Raw genomic sequence first — 18,012 nt, forward strand, 5'->3', positions numbered from 1 at the left:
GGCCAGGATAATCATATAGATGAAAGAAAGAGAAAATTTCAATGGCTATCTGAAGCCCTAGTCATTTTGCAGTAGGAAGAATAGGGGCAAAGAGAAGTGCAGGACAGCAAGTTCACAGAACCATCATGCAAAGGACCTGAAGATTTCATCACCAACAATATGAACAAAAGAAACCTCTATTCATACAAGCCAAAGATGGGAGTGGACAGCTTGATACATACGCTTCTAAGGAAGTTCTATCAGCAATGTAATGGCTAACAGTACCACCGCCAATTTAATAAGAATGTCAAATGTCATAGTCGATGTCGGTGATGTTCTGTGATACTGACTGCTTTACCAGATTCCCCTGTTCATCGTATAGGTCAAGGTTCTCACATGGTGAAGGGAAAATGAGCCCTATCACACGACCCTTGATAAATGAGCATTGGAAGATATGCTTCTTCTTATAGGTTAAACCCACAGACATATCCTGGAAGCTAACACCCTTCACAGGGATATCTTCACTGCCGTGGATCCGAACTGGAACACGAACACCCTGACCATGAATCCCACTGAAGGATATGTTAGCAATTATAGGCATGGCTTTTGGGTCGAAGCCTTCATCAGGATGCTCATTGTAGTCCGTCTTGATCATAATTCCAACGCGAACATTATCGAGAGTCACATTCCGATAGGTGATATTGCGAATATAGCCGCCTCTTCCTGGGGCTGTCTTTATTCTTATCCCTCGTCGTGACTCCCAAACAATAAGGTTGTCAACTGTGACATTTGAAACTCCTCCAGACATCTCACTGCCTATGGATACTCCAGCACTGTCATCAACGGATATAGTTACATGAAGAATATCAGAACAATTGAAAAGCCTGAAACAGTAGACAATTAAGTTGAGCTGAAAGAATCTATTGTCTTGGCATGCAGAACGATCAGATAATTTGAAAACTAAGTGTAAGAAAACCAAATGGAGCAAAGCTAATCTTTCACATAAGGAGAAGTCAAACCAAAAGATAGCAACCTCAAACTAGGTCTAGAAAACAAGATCGGTGCACTATTTCTTCCTTAAGCAACATCTGAGTTACAATGCTTCAAAGTTCAAACAAGAATTATTGATCGAGTCTTGACAACCCAACTGAAGAATTTTCTTTTTTTTTTTTCATTTTGTAAGCAAGTCTGCTGTTCTTAAATCAGGGTCACTTAAATGGCTAATAGTACATCAGTAAATTTTCAAAGGCTGGAAATGGTAGAAGTGGTGCTCCCTTGAGTCATATTAATGTCAGGTCAACTATGTTGGTTGTCAGAAAGACTAACACCACGTTGCATGAATTTTTTTCAGGTCCCTAGGATTAATAAATTTACAACAGACAGACCTAGAAAAACAAGTTTCTTTGTAGCATAGTTTGCACGAAACCAGTAGATACAAGTATTTCAGAAATTTGCACATGCAGTGAACTTACTGCTTCCAAATTCACTCTCCAAACATGTACTGATTGAATAGGTTAAATATTCACTCCTCTCTGGAGTTAATGTCAAAATGATTGTTGTCTACTAGCTAACTTGGAAACTCCAGAAGTACCTGATGGGCCTTCGATGTTCACACAAAATTTGGAAGCTGTAGACGATTTCAAACCGTCAACAAGATCGCAAGTTGAGATTTCCAGCAAGGAGAAACTTCATTGATAAATGAACTATGATTATTACACCTAAAGACAATTAACTGATGGGAAGCTTGTGTTGAATTGGTCTAATACAATACAGTGCAACTTTTGGGAGATAGATGTACAATTTCATAAATTTGCAGAGATGCATATTTAACAACATGTTGATAGACAAGAAAAACTTACCTCACAACAGAACGAACAGTGAGATTACGAAGTGTTATGTTGGTAGATGGACGCCCATATGCTATTCCATACTGATCCCAGCCACTCTTTATGGCTACTGCATCATCGCCTACACATATATAAGAGTTCTCTATCAACACATCCTCACAAGAATCTGCAGAAACCATCCAAAAAAAATCAGGTGTGAGAATTTATTAATTACTAAAGGCATAACCAAAAAGAAATACTAAATCAGAGTCTGGAGCAACAGAAAAAAATCCCTAATGTTTAATCCTTTTAAAGTTCAAAACATACCAAGTGATAACTGTGACCAAAGTAAGCCTATAAAATCATACCCACCTGGGTCAATACCATCTGTGTTTGGAGCTCCAAAAATGGGAGCCAAAATGGTGACTTTTGAAATTGTCACATTTTTGCAATCAAAGGGATGAAGCGTCCAGAAAGGAGAGTCACGAAGTGTAATGTTGGAAATGACTATATCCTTGGACCACATGAGTTGAACAAGAGGACCTCTTGTATATGTGAGAATCCTTTTTTTGTATTTTGTCCACCAAGCCTGACCTTGACCATTGATCGTACCATTATGTCCTGTTTCATACATATAAAAACCTTTAGGCAAGCATAGTCATCCATAACGCCTATCAACACTACTTCAACCTCAAAGACGTCAACAGATAACCTAAGTAATTCATTGGCAATGAATTGTCCATAAACAAGATTAGGCATCAATTATTATGAGGTTTCAGGTTTCAAAGGGAACATTGTCACCAGAGTAGTATTTTAAAAAAGGCTGCAAAAAGCTAAAATGGAACTGACAAACATTTTCTCAAGCTCAATAAAGTAAAAATTCATCTTCCTAATGATGCTGTGAAAGTCTTTTTATCTCATTTTCTCAAGCTCAGGATATTCAGCCAGTTACATCTGCCCATTTTTTATCATGTCAAATGACTTTTGCTCGATAAAATGACTTGGCTTATTTACCACAACAGTAATATCTGATTTTGTCTTTCTATATGAAGATGATTTACTTTATTATTTTAACTATGAAGTAGAAAATAGAAATGAAATATGAATTAAATAAGATAAAGAAGATAAATGTACTGACCAGTTATAACAATATCCTTCAGATTTTGGCCATGAATGAGACTTCCATATCGAGGTCCCTTGTGTTCTCGGCCATATCCATACGATGGCAAAGGAGGCATCAAGGGCCAGTAACTCTCATCCTGATTGAGAAACAATGAAAATTTGGACAGAAGTGAACAAACATGTTCCCAACTTAACTAAATATATAGTGTATAAGAGCTACTAATACAAAAAATCCTATTCTTACTGTCATTCATAGAAGAAGGATTAAGGTCATTGGATATATTGCTAACATGCTATGAAACACAGAAGGCAGGCAGCCTGTTTGAGACCTATGATGTATTGATTACATTAGATAAACAATATTTAATGATGTAGCCATAAATTGACCAGTAATTCAACTCAATTTAAGATGAAATAACCAATATCAAGCTTTATGTTACTTTGAATTGTCATCCAGTGCAGATCATTCCTTATGAAAGAGCTATTTATAAGATCAAATAATCATCAGATGCTACAAGTGAAATATAAAATTAGTTTTTGCAATTGCAACATCAGTATAATCTTCTGAATAGCCACATTATGTAGTTACAGTGACAAATACCAGAAGAGAACATGCCATTCGCCATGAAAGCATATTGAGGCCTGCAGGAGATAAAACAGACGCCAAGGGATTTTAACTATCCAAAAGAACCTAATGACTTATGACATAATTTTGGCTTTCTCCAAACATTGTGCTTCTGTGCCATTCAACAAGGAAAACATGATACTAAGAATTTCTGGGATTTACCTGGTTCTTCCAATGTTCTATCTCCAAAATAGCTGACAAAATAATCTCTAAGTTAGATTACATAAGCAAATCATTTAACACATTACGTCCAATCCAACTAGATAAAAACGTACAGACGATGATTTCACATAAAAGCTATGCACCTTAGCGAACAGGTGTGACAATCTCTAGCAAACATAACTCAAGAAAAATCATCATCCATGCATTATGTGTCCATGGAATTCCTTCCCCACTAGCAACAAAACTATGCTAATCACTAATGCACTTGGTGTAGAAAAAGGAAGCTACCAGCTAGAATATTAGCTCTTGCAAATGCAACCCAGAAAATATAGTAATTGTTGTAAGAAAGAAAGACAATCCACATAAAGAAAAAAAATCCATAGACTTTCTATACCAACACTTGTCACTAGCTTTTGCTTCCCTATTTGAGAGGATGAAAATAAAATTCTGTTGTAAGAAAAAAAAAAACTGTAAAGTTCTTGTCTCTTCACATCATATATAATAAAGTGCAATAGGCTCTAATCAAACACCTCATAGAATTATGGCACAATAAAAGAAGGTAACTACTCAGATATACTTTCATTAATTTATGTTCATCCGGACAGGATATCTGGAACAATCAGTGAAAATTACATCTCAATTGATTAGCTTCAAGGGATAGAAAAATAATGAAAAAAAATTCTACAATTCTCATCACAACTATTCTCCTTTAAGTGTCATGTCAGCAGGCGACGTTGTAAGATAACTTGCAGATGCTTTAGGATCTAGAAATATGTGTTTTTTAGGCACTTCAATGTTCGAACAACTGCTGAGTACTCACCCACTTGATCATGTTTATTCTTTTCCTTATGACTGTGCAACTGGAAAAAAAAGGGAAAAATCTCACAAGCTAAAGAACCACTATAACTTCATGACACCAAGTGAAACGGGAAGAAAAAGGAGAAAAGCTGGAATTTGGATCACCTCGATGCCAAGAATCACTGCATCCTCGGCGAGGAAAAGAGTCATGTGGCTGGTGAGATTGAAGGGCGCTGTGAGCCAGAGCCCAGCTGGCACATTGAGCTGCCCGCCTCCTCTCGACCCAAGCTTCGAAATCGCCTCCACGGCGCGCTCAAACGCCGCGGTGTTCAACGTCTTCCCATCCCCGACCCCTCCGAAATCCGTCAAATTGAACGCCACGGGTCGCAGCCTCGGCAACGGGCGCGCCACCGCTACCCTCCGCCGGAAGAGCGTGATCCCGTCAATGGAGCTCACCTGCCATCCGAACACCAGACAGAACCCCACGACCCAGAGCGCCAGAACCAGCGTCCTGTGCATCGTAAGGAGCCCCATCAGCCATCTGGGGTGCTGATGGAACGTCGATCTCCACCCGGAGGAGGAGACCTCCACCATGATCTGGCGCAAAAGGAAGCCCTAGGAATCGATCGGATCTGCCACCTTTCCCCCAAGAACAAAGATGAAACCGGGATCAATCGGTGGACCTCCGGGAGAAGAACATGATCAGGGTGGAGAGAGGAGATGCGGAGGACAATGCGACTGGTAAAGGTGGGGTTTTGGCGAGGGAGGAAAGGGTTCCGGCAATTAAAGTGGAGCGCGGGACGTGAAGCGGAAGGGAAGACGGTAGGAGATCAGAATCCGAGTATTCGCTTCGTATCAACCGTACGATATTGATCCAACGGTTACAAGCTTCTCAGAAACTAAAGAATAACTCTTATTGTTAAAGTAGAGACATTGGAATTTTAATTTACTTTCTCTAAACAATTACAATGATGAATAATAAGAATGCTTTGGATATTTCAAAGTATTAATATTTATTTAACTCAAAAAAGAGACTTCAAATCATGGTTGATTTGATCTAATTTTTTTAGACACTCAATATTCAGAGGGTTACATAAGTGGTATTAAAATCTACATGATAAATATGGTATCTCCAAACTTTGTGGAAATAAATATTGATAAAAATGGAATATTTTTGTAACCCAACCACTTTTATTTAATTGTTCGAATTTGCAGTGAAATCTAATAATAATAATACATAGATAATAGATTCAGTCACAAGGAAAAAAAATCTCTACCATCATAATCAAGAAGATTATTGGGTCATGTCTATTTTCTCTATGCTCTTTTGCTTTCTGTAATTTTAGGAGCCTTCTATATGTATCCATCCATCCATCCATCCATCCATCCTCACAAAGCATTATATATGTGTGTGGTTGGTTTCAGAGTCTTTGCTTGTTTTTGCAGCATTGTGTTGTGTGGGAGTTAGGCAGAACCCTAAAGATTTCATGTGGCTTTAGTTCTGCTTTATGAACATTGCAACTCATAGCACTTACCATCATGTGTTTAGGTTGGAGTAGGAAGTACTCCACAAGATAGGTATGTGGAAGCTTTCATTTGAGGAAGTGAAAGGGCCACTTGAGCTGATGAAACATCAAGGTGGGTGGGTGGCTGGGGTGATTGAGGAAGGGATGTGATATCAGCAAATCATCCAGCCACTGCCTCCACATACAAACTCCATGTTTGCGAGGGAGCTCATTGCTTAGTGGCTTGATGGAGGACTAGCTGGTTTTTCTTTCTCAGTGGGGCTTTATTTGGTTCATGTATAGTCATTTTCTTTATCTTTCTTCTTCCTTTTTCAATTCCATTAGGAAAGCTTTACATCTTATATAATAAGTGATTTTGATCTTCAAGTTGGATCCTAATATCAATTATTCAAATAGAGTATGGTCTACTTTCTAATCATGAGTTAAAAAAGATAACAATGATTCCGACAAATAGAAATTTATATAAAACTGTTCTTTTAATCTTCTATAGTTCCTATAGATTGTGTTCTCTCTTTTAATAATGAATATAATAGCAGAAATATACTTGAATGTACTTGATTTAATTCTTCTGTATAGTTCAATGGTGGTAAAAGGAAAAATTGATGCAGCCAAACCCTAAATAACTAGGATGCTTGTTCTTACAGGCTTTGATGTTGAGCAATTTATACCAGAGATGTGATGCAACCACCACCTTCTCGGTATTTTGATTTAGACTAGTATTTGTTTTTGAGAAATAACTAAGAAGTTCAAATCTGCTAAAATCAGTGAAATGTTTTTGTTGATGTCCAACATCTCATTGTGGCACAGCCAACAGTCAGCAGAGCCAAAGAGTCCCCTCAGGTGGTAAATCTAACAAGAGAATCTTCATTGACAGAATGAATTGAGAAGAATTAGCATCACAGGATCACTGGATACAAATGTCTTTGCACAGGACAAAGAACAACATCAGAAACTTTATTTGTTTGGAAACAATACATAACAAGCTTTAGCAGAAACAATGTTCTTCTCTTCTAATATAAATTGTGTTTACAAGTACAACTCGGTTAACTGCATGGTACCTGGAGGATGTAGTGATTGGCTCGTCCAATGATATCACTTGGCACCTTGTCTTCCTCGAATCACTGCTGCCGTCGCTGCAAGGAGAGAAGAAAGCTCTGCAATGCCACGGACCTACGAGATGAGCATTATTTCAGGAGCATGTTGAAGGAGTTGCCTCTAATGAGTTGCCTAAGACAAGCAGTAAGAATTAGTTTGGGAAACCGAGTGAAACCATTCTGCTTATTTGATATACATTACTGATGGAGAAATAACACCAATAGATTGCTCAAAAGGTTACTTGGTTTTCCAAATTGAGATTTATCCATGAAGAGTGCTAGAAATCCACTACTATAAAAGACTTGCGTAGAATTCGTTCGATACAAGCAAATTAGAGAAAATTCATCAAATCCTACATGCAAATTGAGATAGCAACCAATTAATGATAAAAGATCATTTGAAGAAAGACCCTCATATTTTAACAATAGTATCAGAGAATCACCAACTATAGCCACCAAACAGCAATGCAATTCAAAATTAATTATTTCACCTTGTAACTTTCTCCGATGGAGATCACACCATTTTCCCCTTTCAGACAATATGATCTTCTACAAGGATATTCGCAACAGAAAAAGAATCTTCATAGACTTCCCATACACAGATTTTCAATCAGATTTGAGCTGAACATATATTTTTATCCTTCAGTTCATGCATAACTTGAGGGTCATTTGGAAATGCATAATAAAGCTAAAACATGAGGATTCTATATATAAATTTTGCTGACAAAACACCTTCAAGAACTTGTTCTTACATTTCTTCTTATCTCATGTTCTCTATGGAAACTAAATGGGACAACAATTATTAAAAAAAATTGTTTTTGCCCCAAAAGAGAATCCAGAAATTAGTGTGACGAACAACTTAACAGCCCAAAGAACAACCAAGATTATGAGGAATCAATAGAGCATAGTTAGCAATATTCAGAAGTTTTATGTTCACCATCACCAGTATACAAACAACATGCTATCTCGTAAAACAAGTATACATGCCTTTCGAAGTGAACATTTAAAAATCTTTCAGTAATTTTGAGGTAGTACATATAATGTAATTTCCACAAACTCTACAAAGGTGAACATGTACTTTTTTAAATGAGTTAGATATGCTTCTATTTGTAACTTTATGTGTGCAACTGTGATTGATGGACTTGTTCTGGGTAGATTAAAAGTGGCCAAACATAAGAATATGTCCTTTATCAAATTATCTTTCATTATTGTGTCAATTTAGTAGGTACACTCTTCTCTTGTTTTTATCATGGTAATAGTGATGACAGTGATAGTGATAACAGAAAGACAAAAATGGATAATATGAGGACTATCAATCTCTTTGAGAACTTCATTCACAAAAAAGTCGAAATTTACCAAGTCAAACTTGTAAACTAAAGCAGCATTTGCAGAAATCTTTGACCTACCTCAGCTTCAACCCTTCTACAAAGAGCAATGCCAATGGCAGCAAACAGATTGTTCTAGCTAGCAATCACATTATTAAGCAAGCACCATGCCGATAACACCCTATAAAAACAACCTACGAAACCATAGTCCAAAGTGACAAGCCTCCCCTACCTAAACATAAAACAACAAAGCATCCTCCCTGTCCAACCACATACTTCCAAAAGCCCCACACCCTCACCTGGCCAAACTTTTGGAACTTACTGAAACATCCATGAACATGGAGCATGTGACATAGATGGAACCAGACATGACAATTTTGGATGTAACGTGAAGTTAAATATTACATGATGAAGGAATATGCCAAGAGTTCATTTTTTATATTTATGGCAAAGGAGAGTTTTGTTCATTTTCCCCTCTGCATGGTTGCAATGATTGGATTGAGAGTTTTTCACACGAGGAACAAAAAGGTAATAATAACTTTCTAAGAGCAGGATAGATGTGCATTAATTTCAAGAATAACATCTAATTAATGAAGGAAGCCAAGAATAGTATGTTCTTACCTTCAGATCAGAGAATGATGAGGCTTTCGCCCCATCTGTGTCATTAAGCCAGAGTAGAGAAGCAGCTCCCCGAGCGTGCAAGCGAACGGCGGGCGTCGGCGCCGCCGTCCCTTGCAGCCTCCTGGAGAGAGCTGCCGGGGGTGGAGCGCGTGGCCCGCGGGGAGTTGAGGCTGCGCCGGAGGAGCTGGCGCATGGCGGCGATGAGGTGCTCCGCGGTGTCGATAGGCGGCGCCGCGGAGCGGAAGCTTTCGGAGAAGCTGGTATGGCGGCTGAGCGCCTCCTCCGTGGAGATCCGGCGCTCGGAGCGACAAATCTCGTACTTGACAGCCTCGCCGCAGAGGCCGCAAACCCACCGGCCGCTGTATCGCTCCCGTACCTTTACGACGTACGCCGGCGTGCACTCTTCCCTCAGTCCGCAGCACGCGCAGGTGGCCCACACCAGCTCCGGTTTCGCATCCCCCGCGGCGGCCGCCACCGCCTCGCTGCTCCACACCTTCGCCGACATCGCCAAAGCCCTAATATTGATCTTTCAGCGCGAATCGACTTCAAACCCCCTACTTGAGCAAGTCACACCGTTCTCTCAACGAACAGTAACAAGCTCGGGGAGTTGCGGCGATTAATATCCTAGAAAGCTCGAAAGAGGAGCAAACGACGCAACTTTGGGGTATCGGAGATCAAGAGCAGTCCAGGCATAGGGCTATCGCTCCTTCTCCCACGCGATGCAGGCATCTTGCAGTTCCTTCTCCGCCACGACCACGACCCTCGCCGCGCAAGCCAGAGACATTTCTGGACCGTGGCCCTTCGCCCTCGTTGCGTTGGCCCTCCTCAGAATCAGTGGACTTGGGAATGGCGACGGCGAAGCTCCTCGGAATCCTTGGGCGCCCCAGCCTTTCTCTCACGTTCCCCTCGCAGAGAGGACAACTTATAGGCCGTGTAAGATTTGGCGACTGCGGAAGTGGAACCCACAAGGTCCCACAACGGATCCACTTGGAGCGGTTCAAGATTGTCCACGTGTTCCTGCTGAGCTGGCGCTTATGCTAACTGTAGTCCGTAACCATAGCGTGACGATCCCCTGTGCGAAGTGACACAGGCCTGAATGAGCTGGCACTTTCAATTTTGCGATTGCTTGGTGTCCACGGTATCAGCGTAGCGTGGACTACCACGTGGTAGTTTCCGAGACACCAATCACGATTACGACGCTTCCCATTGGCTCACGGACGCAGACCCCTTAAGGCGTCGCTGAGCCCCACCTAATCTTAAATATAAACTCACGGGACCTGCGCCAGTGCCGTGGCGACACGTCATCCCCCAAGCCAAAATGAGATGCCTTCATATTACTTAACAAGGATGATAATGTTGTTTTATTCCTTTGGACAATAGCCAAGAAGTTCTTTTGTATTAGAATTACATTATTTGGACGTCAATAACTCATAAAGAATTGAGATCGACCATTAAACTCCTTTCTTTTCGGAAACTTGTGGCATTATTGATTCTATTGTGGGATAAGCAATTAGGTTTTTCTTTCCTTCACGAAATAGTAAACTTAGTTGACTTTATCATGCAGTTTATCAAAAATTTCCACGATCAGTTCTATGCTTAATGCATCGTATAAGCCAACTTTTATATTCATTTAAGTTGCAAGCACATATATCGAGAGGAATTATTATAAGAAAAATTGATAAGGCATCGCTAATGTCGCATCCCAAATGTTGATAGGGTACCCAACCCGAATGACTAATTTAGAGTACATACAAGCCTAATTTAAAAGAAATAATTGATAGAATTGATGCAAATCCTCCAACCATACATAATTTTTAATTAATCATCAAATTTTTGAAAGAAATAATGGCAATTTTAGGATTTGCATCTTAGAATCTTTAGAAAGAATCTTACGAGTACAGATCCCCTATCAAACAAGCCTATAAAGCTCCAACTAGAACCTTAATTTTGTATTTGACTGCATTTCCTATTCGATTAAAATCCCAAAATGTGATAGAAAATTCATATGAACTCTTTGTGGCACTGCAACTCCCTAGAAATGAGAATGCAAATTATTTGGGTCCAAAAATTGTATTAACACATGAAAAGACTCATTTATTCTCTCACATCTTGACAAAAGGTATTTCTGGGGGAACAATGCTATTTAGGTTGAAACTTATTCCGATCAAAAAATGGCCCAATTCCATCATGTAATTCAAGAAACATATATAGCATGTAGATTTTGTGAAGGAGTCACTGAGTCATTGTGTGAGGGATTTTTATCATGACTACATCAGACATAAATATTATCATTCTTGGGATCATAGTAAGCAAAGAATTTGCAGACAAAACAAGTCACTGATCATCTAATCAGGTTAGTCACAGTTATATCTTACCATAGCTGAGGACATCACCAAGTGCCTGATCCAAAAGAGAGTAATAGCATGGTGAATGGAGGCAATTTAAGAATTGGTCTTCTCTTCGTCCACATCATTTTACTCCTGCGTGCAACCAACTGAGCATTATACTATGTCAAAACAATCTTAACAATGTAAAATGAGTACTGTGGCAAATATTTAATAAGCAAAGTCTAAACATAAAATAAGATCTAGATCTCCAGGTGAAGGATCGATCAACAAGTTATCAGATAAGCATAAGAAATAAATGGATGTGGAGTGAAGATTTATATACTTAAAACACTCACTATAGTTAGGCAAATATTTAATAAGCAGAAGTCTAACATGAAGTAAAATCTAGATCTCCAGGTAAAGGGTCAAAAAAGAAATCAGATAAGAAGATAAAGAAATAAATGGATGTGGAGTGAAGATTTATATACTTAAAACACTCACTGTAGTTAGCAGCACTATAAAATTTATGAGAGCTTACTATTAAAAAATATGGATGGGATAGAGCTAAGAAAATCTTATCACAGTCCAAAAACTACAATCATTGCCATGGAAAATTGAACATAGTGCAAGGATATCTAAATCTATAATTCCTCCTGCTGTCTTGCTAGCCCTGAACACATTCTCACCTGTAAAGGCAAATATCTAAACCAAGCATCACATAACAGTTTTGATGAACTGAAAATACTACAAACCTCATCAATCTCTGCTGACTAGTCAAGATGAAGGCTGCACAAAATGTCCCTTTTTTCATGTTGCAAATGTGTATGGACTAAATGCCTGCACAGCATGCACCCTACAGGCAAAATTAACAGATAGACAAAGCAAAGTCCATCAAATCAAACTTCAAAGCACATGCTGGTGGTTAGCTCTAACCAGTATCTGATAACTTGAAATGTTCTTGCACTACTTATCATTGTACCATAGATGTCTCTAATCCTCAAACACTAATTTTCTGCTCTCACTTCGATTTTGAAAGTCTTAGGAACTTTTCTTAGCAAATCAAGTGGAGACATTCAGTTGTTGGATCAAATAATGAAAGCCATATTGGCTATCCGTTTAGAAAAATGAGAAGCTTCCCACCATACCTACTGATGTTTTCACAGTAAACAAATGGCATCCCAGCAAAACTTTCCAAAACCTACTGATAAACTGGTTTAGGACAATGTCAAAGCCTACCTAGCAAAATTATAAGACAAGAATCAGCTTATGAAGTCAGCATTAGAAGTAGAATCATTACTGGTTATTTTCATTTCAAATGTCCAAACTTTCTGATCAGCATAGCTAATTTTAATTCTAGACAATAGGAACATGCTATAAATATACCTAAACATGTGTTGTTACTGTAGCTTTAAGTAAAATAATAGCTATGCTTAATTGTTGCATAAAACAACTGCAATGAGAGAAATTTTTTCATAAGAAGAGCATAATAACTTCGATACAAAGATTAATACATGCTTGAAATTTGAAAACAACTCATGACACAACCATATATATTACCCTTGATGCAATATGACTGAACAGAAACAAAATAAAGAAGACTTGTTACGCTTCAAGATGGAAGTTCCTATGCATTTCGGATGGCATCGAACAATTCCATATCTGTAATACTCTTCTTTGTTTTCACAACTAAGGCACAGATTCTAAGATAAACAGGACCAAAGAATATTACTAAAATACTCAAAACGTTGACCATGGTGCGAAACTTAATATAAACTCACAATGAACTAATATAATTATAAAACTAGGAAAATGAAAAACAAAATAGAATAATCAGAAAAAGAAATTGTGAGAAGTGTATGTTCCAATTCTAGTGGCTGCTGATTTTGGCATAATGAGGTGGAAGGCTGCAGAGCATAGTTCAAGAACAATTTCAGAGGCCTGCTTCAAGCAAGAAAAGTATGCGTATACACACGTGTGACGGAGATGGAAAATAAACAGACTACCAATTAATGAAACTGTCATAATACACTGATCGGCAGAATTTGGCATATTGGAATCCCGCATTAAAAGATGATTTTCCATAAAAAGAATATGATAAGTAAGACAGTTTAAAAATGGCCAATTAACAAGATAACAGAGAGAAGCTGAACCTTGGTCTCATAGTAAAACTGTATTTTTAACAATTTAGGTGGCCAGGATTCTACACATGGAAATTATATTATCATTCACAATGTACAAGATTGCACACATTGACCCTCACTACATCCTGCATCAGTGGGAGTTGTGTGCACCGCACCATCCTTTTTCCAATCCATAGTTAGAAGATAATTAATGAGTTTCCAAGAGCAAGGACCATCAGAAAACCAAAAGATACTGCTAAGCATCTTGAGAATCCAGCACACAATTAATCCCTACAACCTCCTCATATAAGCTAAATACAAAGTATCAACAAACATAATCAACAAAAAATCTTCCAACATATATATGGTAATCATAAAAAGAAATAGCGTACAAAGTAGTTTGTAAATGATGATTGTAAAAAAGTAGACCACTTACAGTAGTTAAATGCAGTAAAGAAAGTACCAACATGGATGCTACACTATAGCTACTCAGGAGAGATTATCATGACAACCAATAAGGTATTCATGTTTTGGTTGACTTAGCAGTGCGTACAGCAAAATTTATGTTGCTTAAAGTAAAAGAATCTACTGTGCTTCTGTAAGTAAGAAGTTTTCAGATTCATATCTGCCCAGGCCGGAAAACAGAGAGCAACAGCAAAAGTTTGATCGCAAAGTTTTTACACATTAAATTATCAGAATCAGTGGAAATCTACTCTGTTGTTCCAAAGATGTTTCACAAGCAGCTTGCACTTGACTAGCAAGCATCTAAAATACCCACTTCCAGTGCTTGTGGTAGTATGAAGGAATGTATCCAAAATTTTCCTGTTGCTAACCTTTTACACATTCCACCTGAATAGTCAAATCCCTAATCCCAGCTTCATGCAGAAGTTTTGAAGAACTATTTGCAGCAGAAATCTTATCAGTTTCTGCCAAAACATGAAGATGCATCGTTCCAATAACGTCCGTGTTTGTGAAGTTCCATACATGCATGTTTTGAATGCCCTGGACACCCTTAATCCTCACAATTTTATCCACGGCTAACCTCAAATCATGTTCACGAGCTCTAGGAACTCTTTGCAGCAAAATTTCAGCAGAGTTCCGCAACAATGGAAGCACAGAAGAAACTATCATAACTGAAATAAATATAGAGCATGCTGGGTCTGCCACAGTCCATCCTTTGTACTTAATTAGTAGGGTTGAGATCACGACCCCAACACTCCCCATTGTGTCAGCCAGAACATGTAAGAAAATGCCTTCCATATTGTGATCAATGTGCTGATGCTTGTGTGAATCACTAAGTGACTTTTCCTTATCAGATGATTCCCCTGACTGTAAATAGTAGTTATGAATGTTTGCTGAGGAGTGAGACAAGCTTGGAAGCTCTTTGCTACTATGGCTTTCCTTATCGCCATGACTGTGACCTTCAGTATGAGAACTTCTGTCAAATACATCAGCTCTTTGATGTCCATGTCCCAGTGTCCTATGATCTTGATCAGTATGAACTTGGTGTTCATGTTCATGACCATGAATGTGGTCATCATGTCCATGACCATGACTGTGGTGGTCATCATGTCTAGGACCATGACTGTGGTGGTCATCATGTCCATGACCATGACACTTAAATGACTCATTCTTGCTATGTTCATTTTGGTGATGATGGCCATCATGGTTACAAACATGATGATCATGGCCACTGTGAGAATGTCCTCCGGTGGATTCATGAGAAACCACAACAGGATGTTGAACATCAGAATCATGGCCAACACTCTCATTTACATGTTTATGCCCATGGTGGTCATGGTGATGGTGGTGGTGATGATGATGATCATGTGAATGGGCATGTGAGTGGGAATGAGAACAAGTACCACTTCCACCATGTGCATGATGATGCTCCTCGTGGAAAAAGATCAAGCCCACCACATTCACAAGAAGACCCCCAATCGAAACAGCTAATAAGCTACTTGTCGAGATCTCTTGCGGCTCAAGAATCCTCTCCAATGACTCAAGTACAATCAGTGCACCAACAAGAACCAGGAACACAGCATTCACGTATCCAGAAAGCACCTCAAACCTACCACGGCCATAGTTGAACTGACTGTTGGCAGGCAGCCTAGAGATGTAAGAAGCATACAACCCGATTGCCAATGCAGCACAATCAAACAGCATATGACAAGCATCAGATATCAAACCAAGGCTGTTGCTCATGAAACCCGCCACAAACTCCACCACCATGTAGCCGGTGTTGATCAGAAGGAAAAGAGCAATCTTGCGGGACTTCCTCTCGCTCAAAATGTGGCGAATGGGTTTCGTGATCATAGAAGACGAGGACTCCGAATGATCAGAACTACCGAGTTCGACATAACTCAGGGAGGACGAGCCCAATTCCCTAACTCCAATCCACAACAAGAAGCCACAGAACAGAAACCCAGGAAGGGAGAGCCTGGGGAAGTAAAAGAGCTCCAAAACAAGCGTGCAGAAGAAGGTCAACAAGAAATCCCGACGGAAGTCCTTTGCGCTGAAAAGTAGCTTGTCATCACCATAATTTTCACCCAGAACGACGCCAAAGACGACCGTATTGATCAGCGGCCAGCCAAGCGCACCAATCGATTCGGCACTGCCATCACCGCTGTCCACAAAGAGAAAACTGATGCATGCCGGAACGAACAGCATGGCAGTGGTGAATCCAAGCGAGAGCAGACGCACCCGTCTGCGGCCCAGCTGCTTCAATGAGCCCCAATTCGAGGAGGCCCTCTCGTAAAACCCTAGAAACCCCGAGAGGAGTGGGAGCAGCATGGGGGCGATCCTGGCGCAGCCCTCGATCGGCGGAGGGGATGAGGAGATCGGGAAGCACCCGATCCGGTCCCAGCTGTACGACAGGAGGGCGACAGCCGTGGCGAGGGTGGCGAGGCCGAAGATCCTCCGGCGGGAGGCGGGGGCACGAGGGCGGTGATCGGAGAGGGACTTGGCGAGGAGGGCGCCGGCGAAGTCAGCGAGGATGGCGGCTCCGGCGGGGCAGTAGCGGAGGGAGTGGAAGCGGAGAAGGAGGGTGAGGGTGAGGAGGGCGGACTTGGCGGCGAGGGAGCGGAGGGGGAAGGGAGAGGAGGGGAGGCTGCGTAGGAGGGATTTGAGGGATTCAGGGAAAGGGGGAACGAGGAGAGAGAGGGCGAAGGAGAGGAGGGAGACGAGGAAGGAGAAGGGGAAGAGGGAGGTGGAGGCGGGGGAGGAGCGGATGAAGGGGAGGAGAGAGTAGAGGGAGCGGAGGGAGAGGAGGATGAGGAGGGAGGTGGCGGCGGCGGAGGAGGAGGAGGAATAGGAGTGGTATTGGGGGCGGCGACGCTTGGACGGGGTGGAGGCAGAGGAGGGGGTGGAGGGAAAGGGCGAGGAGGATGATGGAGGGTAGACGCGAGCGGGGATGGGGATCGGCGAGGGGGCGGAAAGGCGGTGGTGGTGATAGCCGGTCATGGCGGCAGGCGGAGCGAGACGAGCGTAGAGATCCAGCGATGGGCGGAGTTGTGCAATTAACTACAGCAATGAGATATGCACAGTTATATCTTATTATTGTCATTATTCATGTATTTTATGCCTATTTCCTTTTTTATGTTCTTTATCATATCGAACATGACATTTTTTTATTTTAGACAGATTAATATATTTAAAAGGATATATATTATCTAAATGTTTTTATAATTACTATATATATTTATATATAATTTGAAGGTACAAAATACGCTATTTCTAAAAATGTAAAGGAACAAATGTAAAAATCTGGACACTGAGAAGGGTCAATTCCGGTCAACGATGGCTGCTAATGCGACAATAGCACTCCAAATTTGTGTCAGATGAATGATGCCTCAGAGTCAACACATGTCAACCTCACAGATTTGATGCAGTCATGCCTTCATCTTTTCATAGTATGAAAAAAAATAATCTGGATTTTCATCTTTTTCTGACAGATGAATCTGACACCAAAATAATCTGAATGACGGCATTTTCATCTTTTCATCGTGTGAAAAAAAAAAAAAAAAGCAATCATTTTCCCCACGATATTTTTTTTTATTCTCATAAAATATATTTTATTTTATAAAAATAAGATTAGTCCCCACGACATCTCCGTCCAGGCCCCTTTGTGCGAGGCTCTAACCCTACCCATTTTAAGTATACATCGATTATTTTTTTTATCGTTACTCATCTCAGTTTGTTTTCGTCTTTTTGGAAGACTTTCGTTATAAACATCCTTATTTTATGATTATCGTTCTCCTCAATTTTTGTTATAAAGCCACATTGACTTGAGATAAAAGGCGTCATCAATATTCGTAATAACTATGTTGATAGTTTTGTTGGAATAGGAAAGGAAGAGATTGTGGATGATGAGGAATGAAAAAGAATTTCTAAAAATAATTGAGAAGAAATGGGAAAAGAGAGGGTGAGCTCGTAGTTGCCTTTGGAGGAAGGTGCGAGGGCGTCGTGATCTCATGACAACAATGAGG

General features: G+C 40.1%; 3 protein-coding genes across 5 annotated transcripts; all 3 read right to left on the minus strand.

Moving 5' to 3' along the window:
• Positions 1–160: 160 nt before the first annotated feature.
• On the minus strand, positions 161–5,316 carry LOC135637914 (probable polygalacturonase). 2 transcript variants are annotated; one of them, XM_065150799.1, is made up of 5 exons: positions 4,678–5,316; positions 2,944–3,064; positions 2,178–2,426; positions 1,839–1,992; positions 161–812 (listed from the first exon to the last, which is right to left on the minus strand). In XM_065150799.1, the coding sequence occupies exons 1-5, from the start codon at positions 5,104–5,106 to the stop codon at positions 287–289; spliced, it is 1,479 nt and encodes a 492-aa protein (XP_065006871.1). In that variant the 5' UTR covers positions 5,107–5,316; the 3' UTR covers positions 161–286. The 2 variants fall into 2 exon arrangements, with proteins under 2 accessions (XP_065006871.1, XP_065006870.1); XM_065150798.1 differs by having other exon boundaries at positions 161–863; positions 4,678–5,251.
• Positions 5,317–6,973: 1,657 nt separating this feature from the next.
• LOC103985530 (uncharacterized) lies at positions 6,974–9,991 on the minus strand. 2 transcript variants are annotated; one of them, XM_009403255.3, is made up of 2 exons: positions 9,079–9,991; positions 6,974–7,265 (listed from the first exon to the last, which is right to left on the minus strand). In XM_009403255.3, the coding sequence occupies exon 1, from the start codon at positions 9,581–9,583 to the stop codon at positions 9,122–9,124; it is 462 nt and encodes a 153-aa protein (XP_009401530.2). In that variant the 5' UTR covers positions 9,584–9,991; the 3' UTR covers positions 6,974–7,265; positions 9,079–9,121. The 2 variants fall into 2 exon arrangements, with proteins under 2 accessions (XP_009401530.2, XP_065006791.1); XM_065150719.1 differs by having other exon boundaries at positions 6,974–7,208; positions 9,079–9,990.
• Positions 9,992–13,874: 3,883 nt separating this feature from the next.
• Positions 13,875–17,046, minus strand: LOC103985529 (uncharacterized). Its single transcript, XM_009403254.3, has one exon. The coding sequence runs from the start codon at positions 16,985–16,987 to the stop codon at positions 14,354–14,356; it is 2,634 nt and encodes an 877-aa protein (XP_009401529.2). The 5' UTR covers positions 16,988–17,046; the 3' UTR covers positions 13,875–14,353.
• Positions 17,047–18,012: the final 966 nt, after the last annotated feature.

The sequence above is a fragment of the Musa acuminata genome, chromosome BXJ3-5 (genome assembly GCF_036884655.1).
Source record: "Musa acuminata AAA Group cultivar baxijiao chromosome BXJ3-5, Cavendish_Baxijiao_AAA, whole genome shotgun sequence".
In the NCBI taxonomy this organism is placed as follows: Eukaryota; Viridiplantae; Streptophyta; class Magnoliopsida; order Zingiberales; family Musaceae; genus Musa; species Musa acuminata.

What these genes read in the sequence shown, in the direction of transcription:
- LOC135637914 (XM_065150798.1), bottom strand. Translation starts at nt 5,106, where the DNA reads ATGGTGGAGGTCTCCTCCTCCGGGTGGAGATCGACGTTCCATCAGCAC. An exon ending in CACAGATGGTATTGACCCAG is followed by an intron (nt 1,993 to 2,177) that starts GTGGGTATGATT and finishes TGGTTTCTGCAG; the next exon opens with ATTCTTGTGAGGATGTGTTG. An exon ending in ACTGTTCGTTCTGTTGTGAG is followed by an intron (nt 864 to 1,838) that starts GTAAGTTTTTCT and finishes CTACTGTTTCAG; the next exon opens with GCTTTTCAATTGTTCTGATA.
- LOC103985529 (XM_009403254.3), bottom strand. Translation starts at nt 16,987, where the DNA reads ATGACCGGCTATCACCACCACCGCCTTTCCGCCCCCTCGCCGATCCCC.
- LOC103985530 (XM_009403255.3), bottom strand. Translation starts at nt 9,583, where the DNA reads ATGTCGGCGAAGGTGTGGAGCAGCGAGGCGGTGGCGGCCGCCGCGGGG.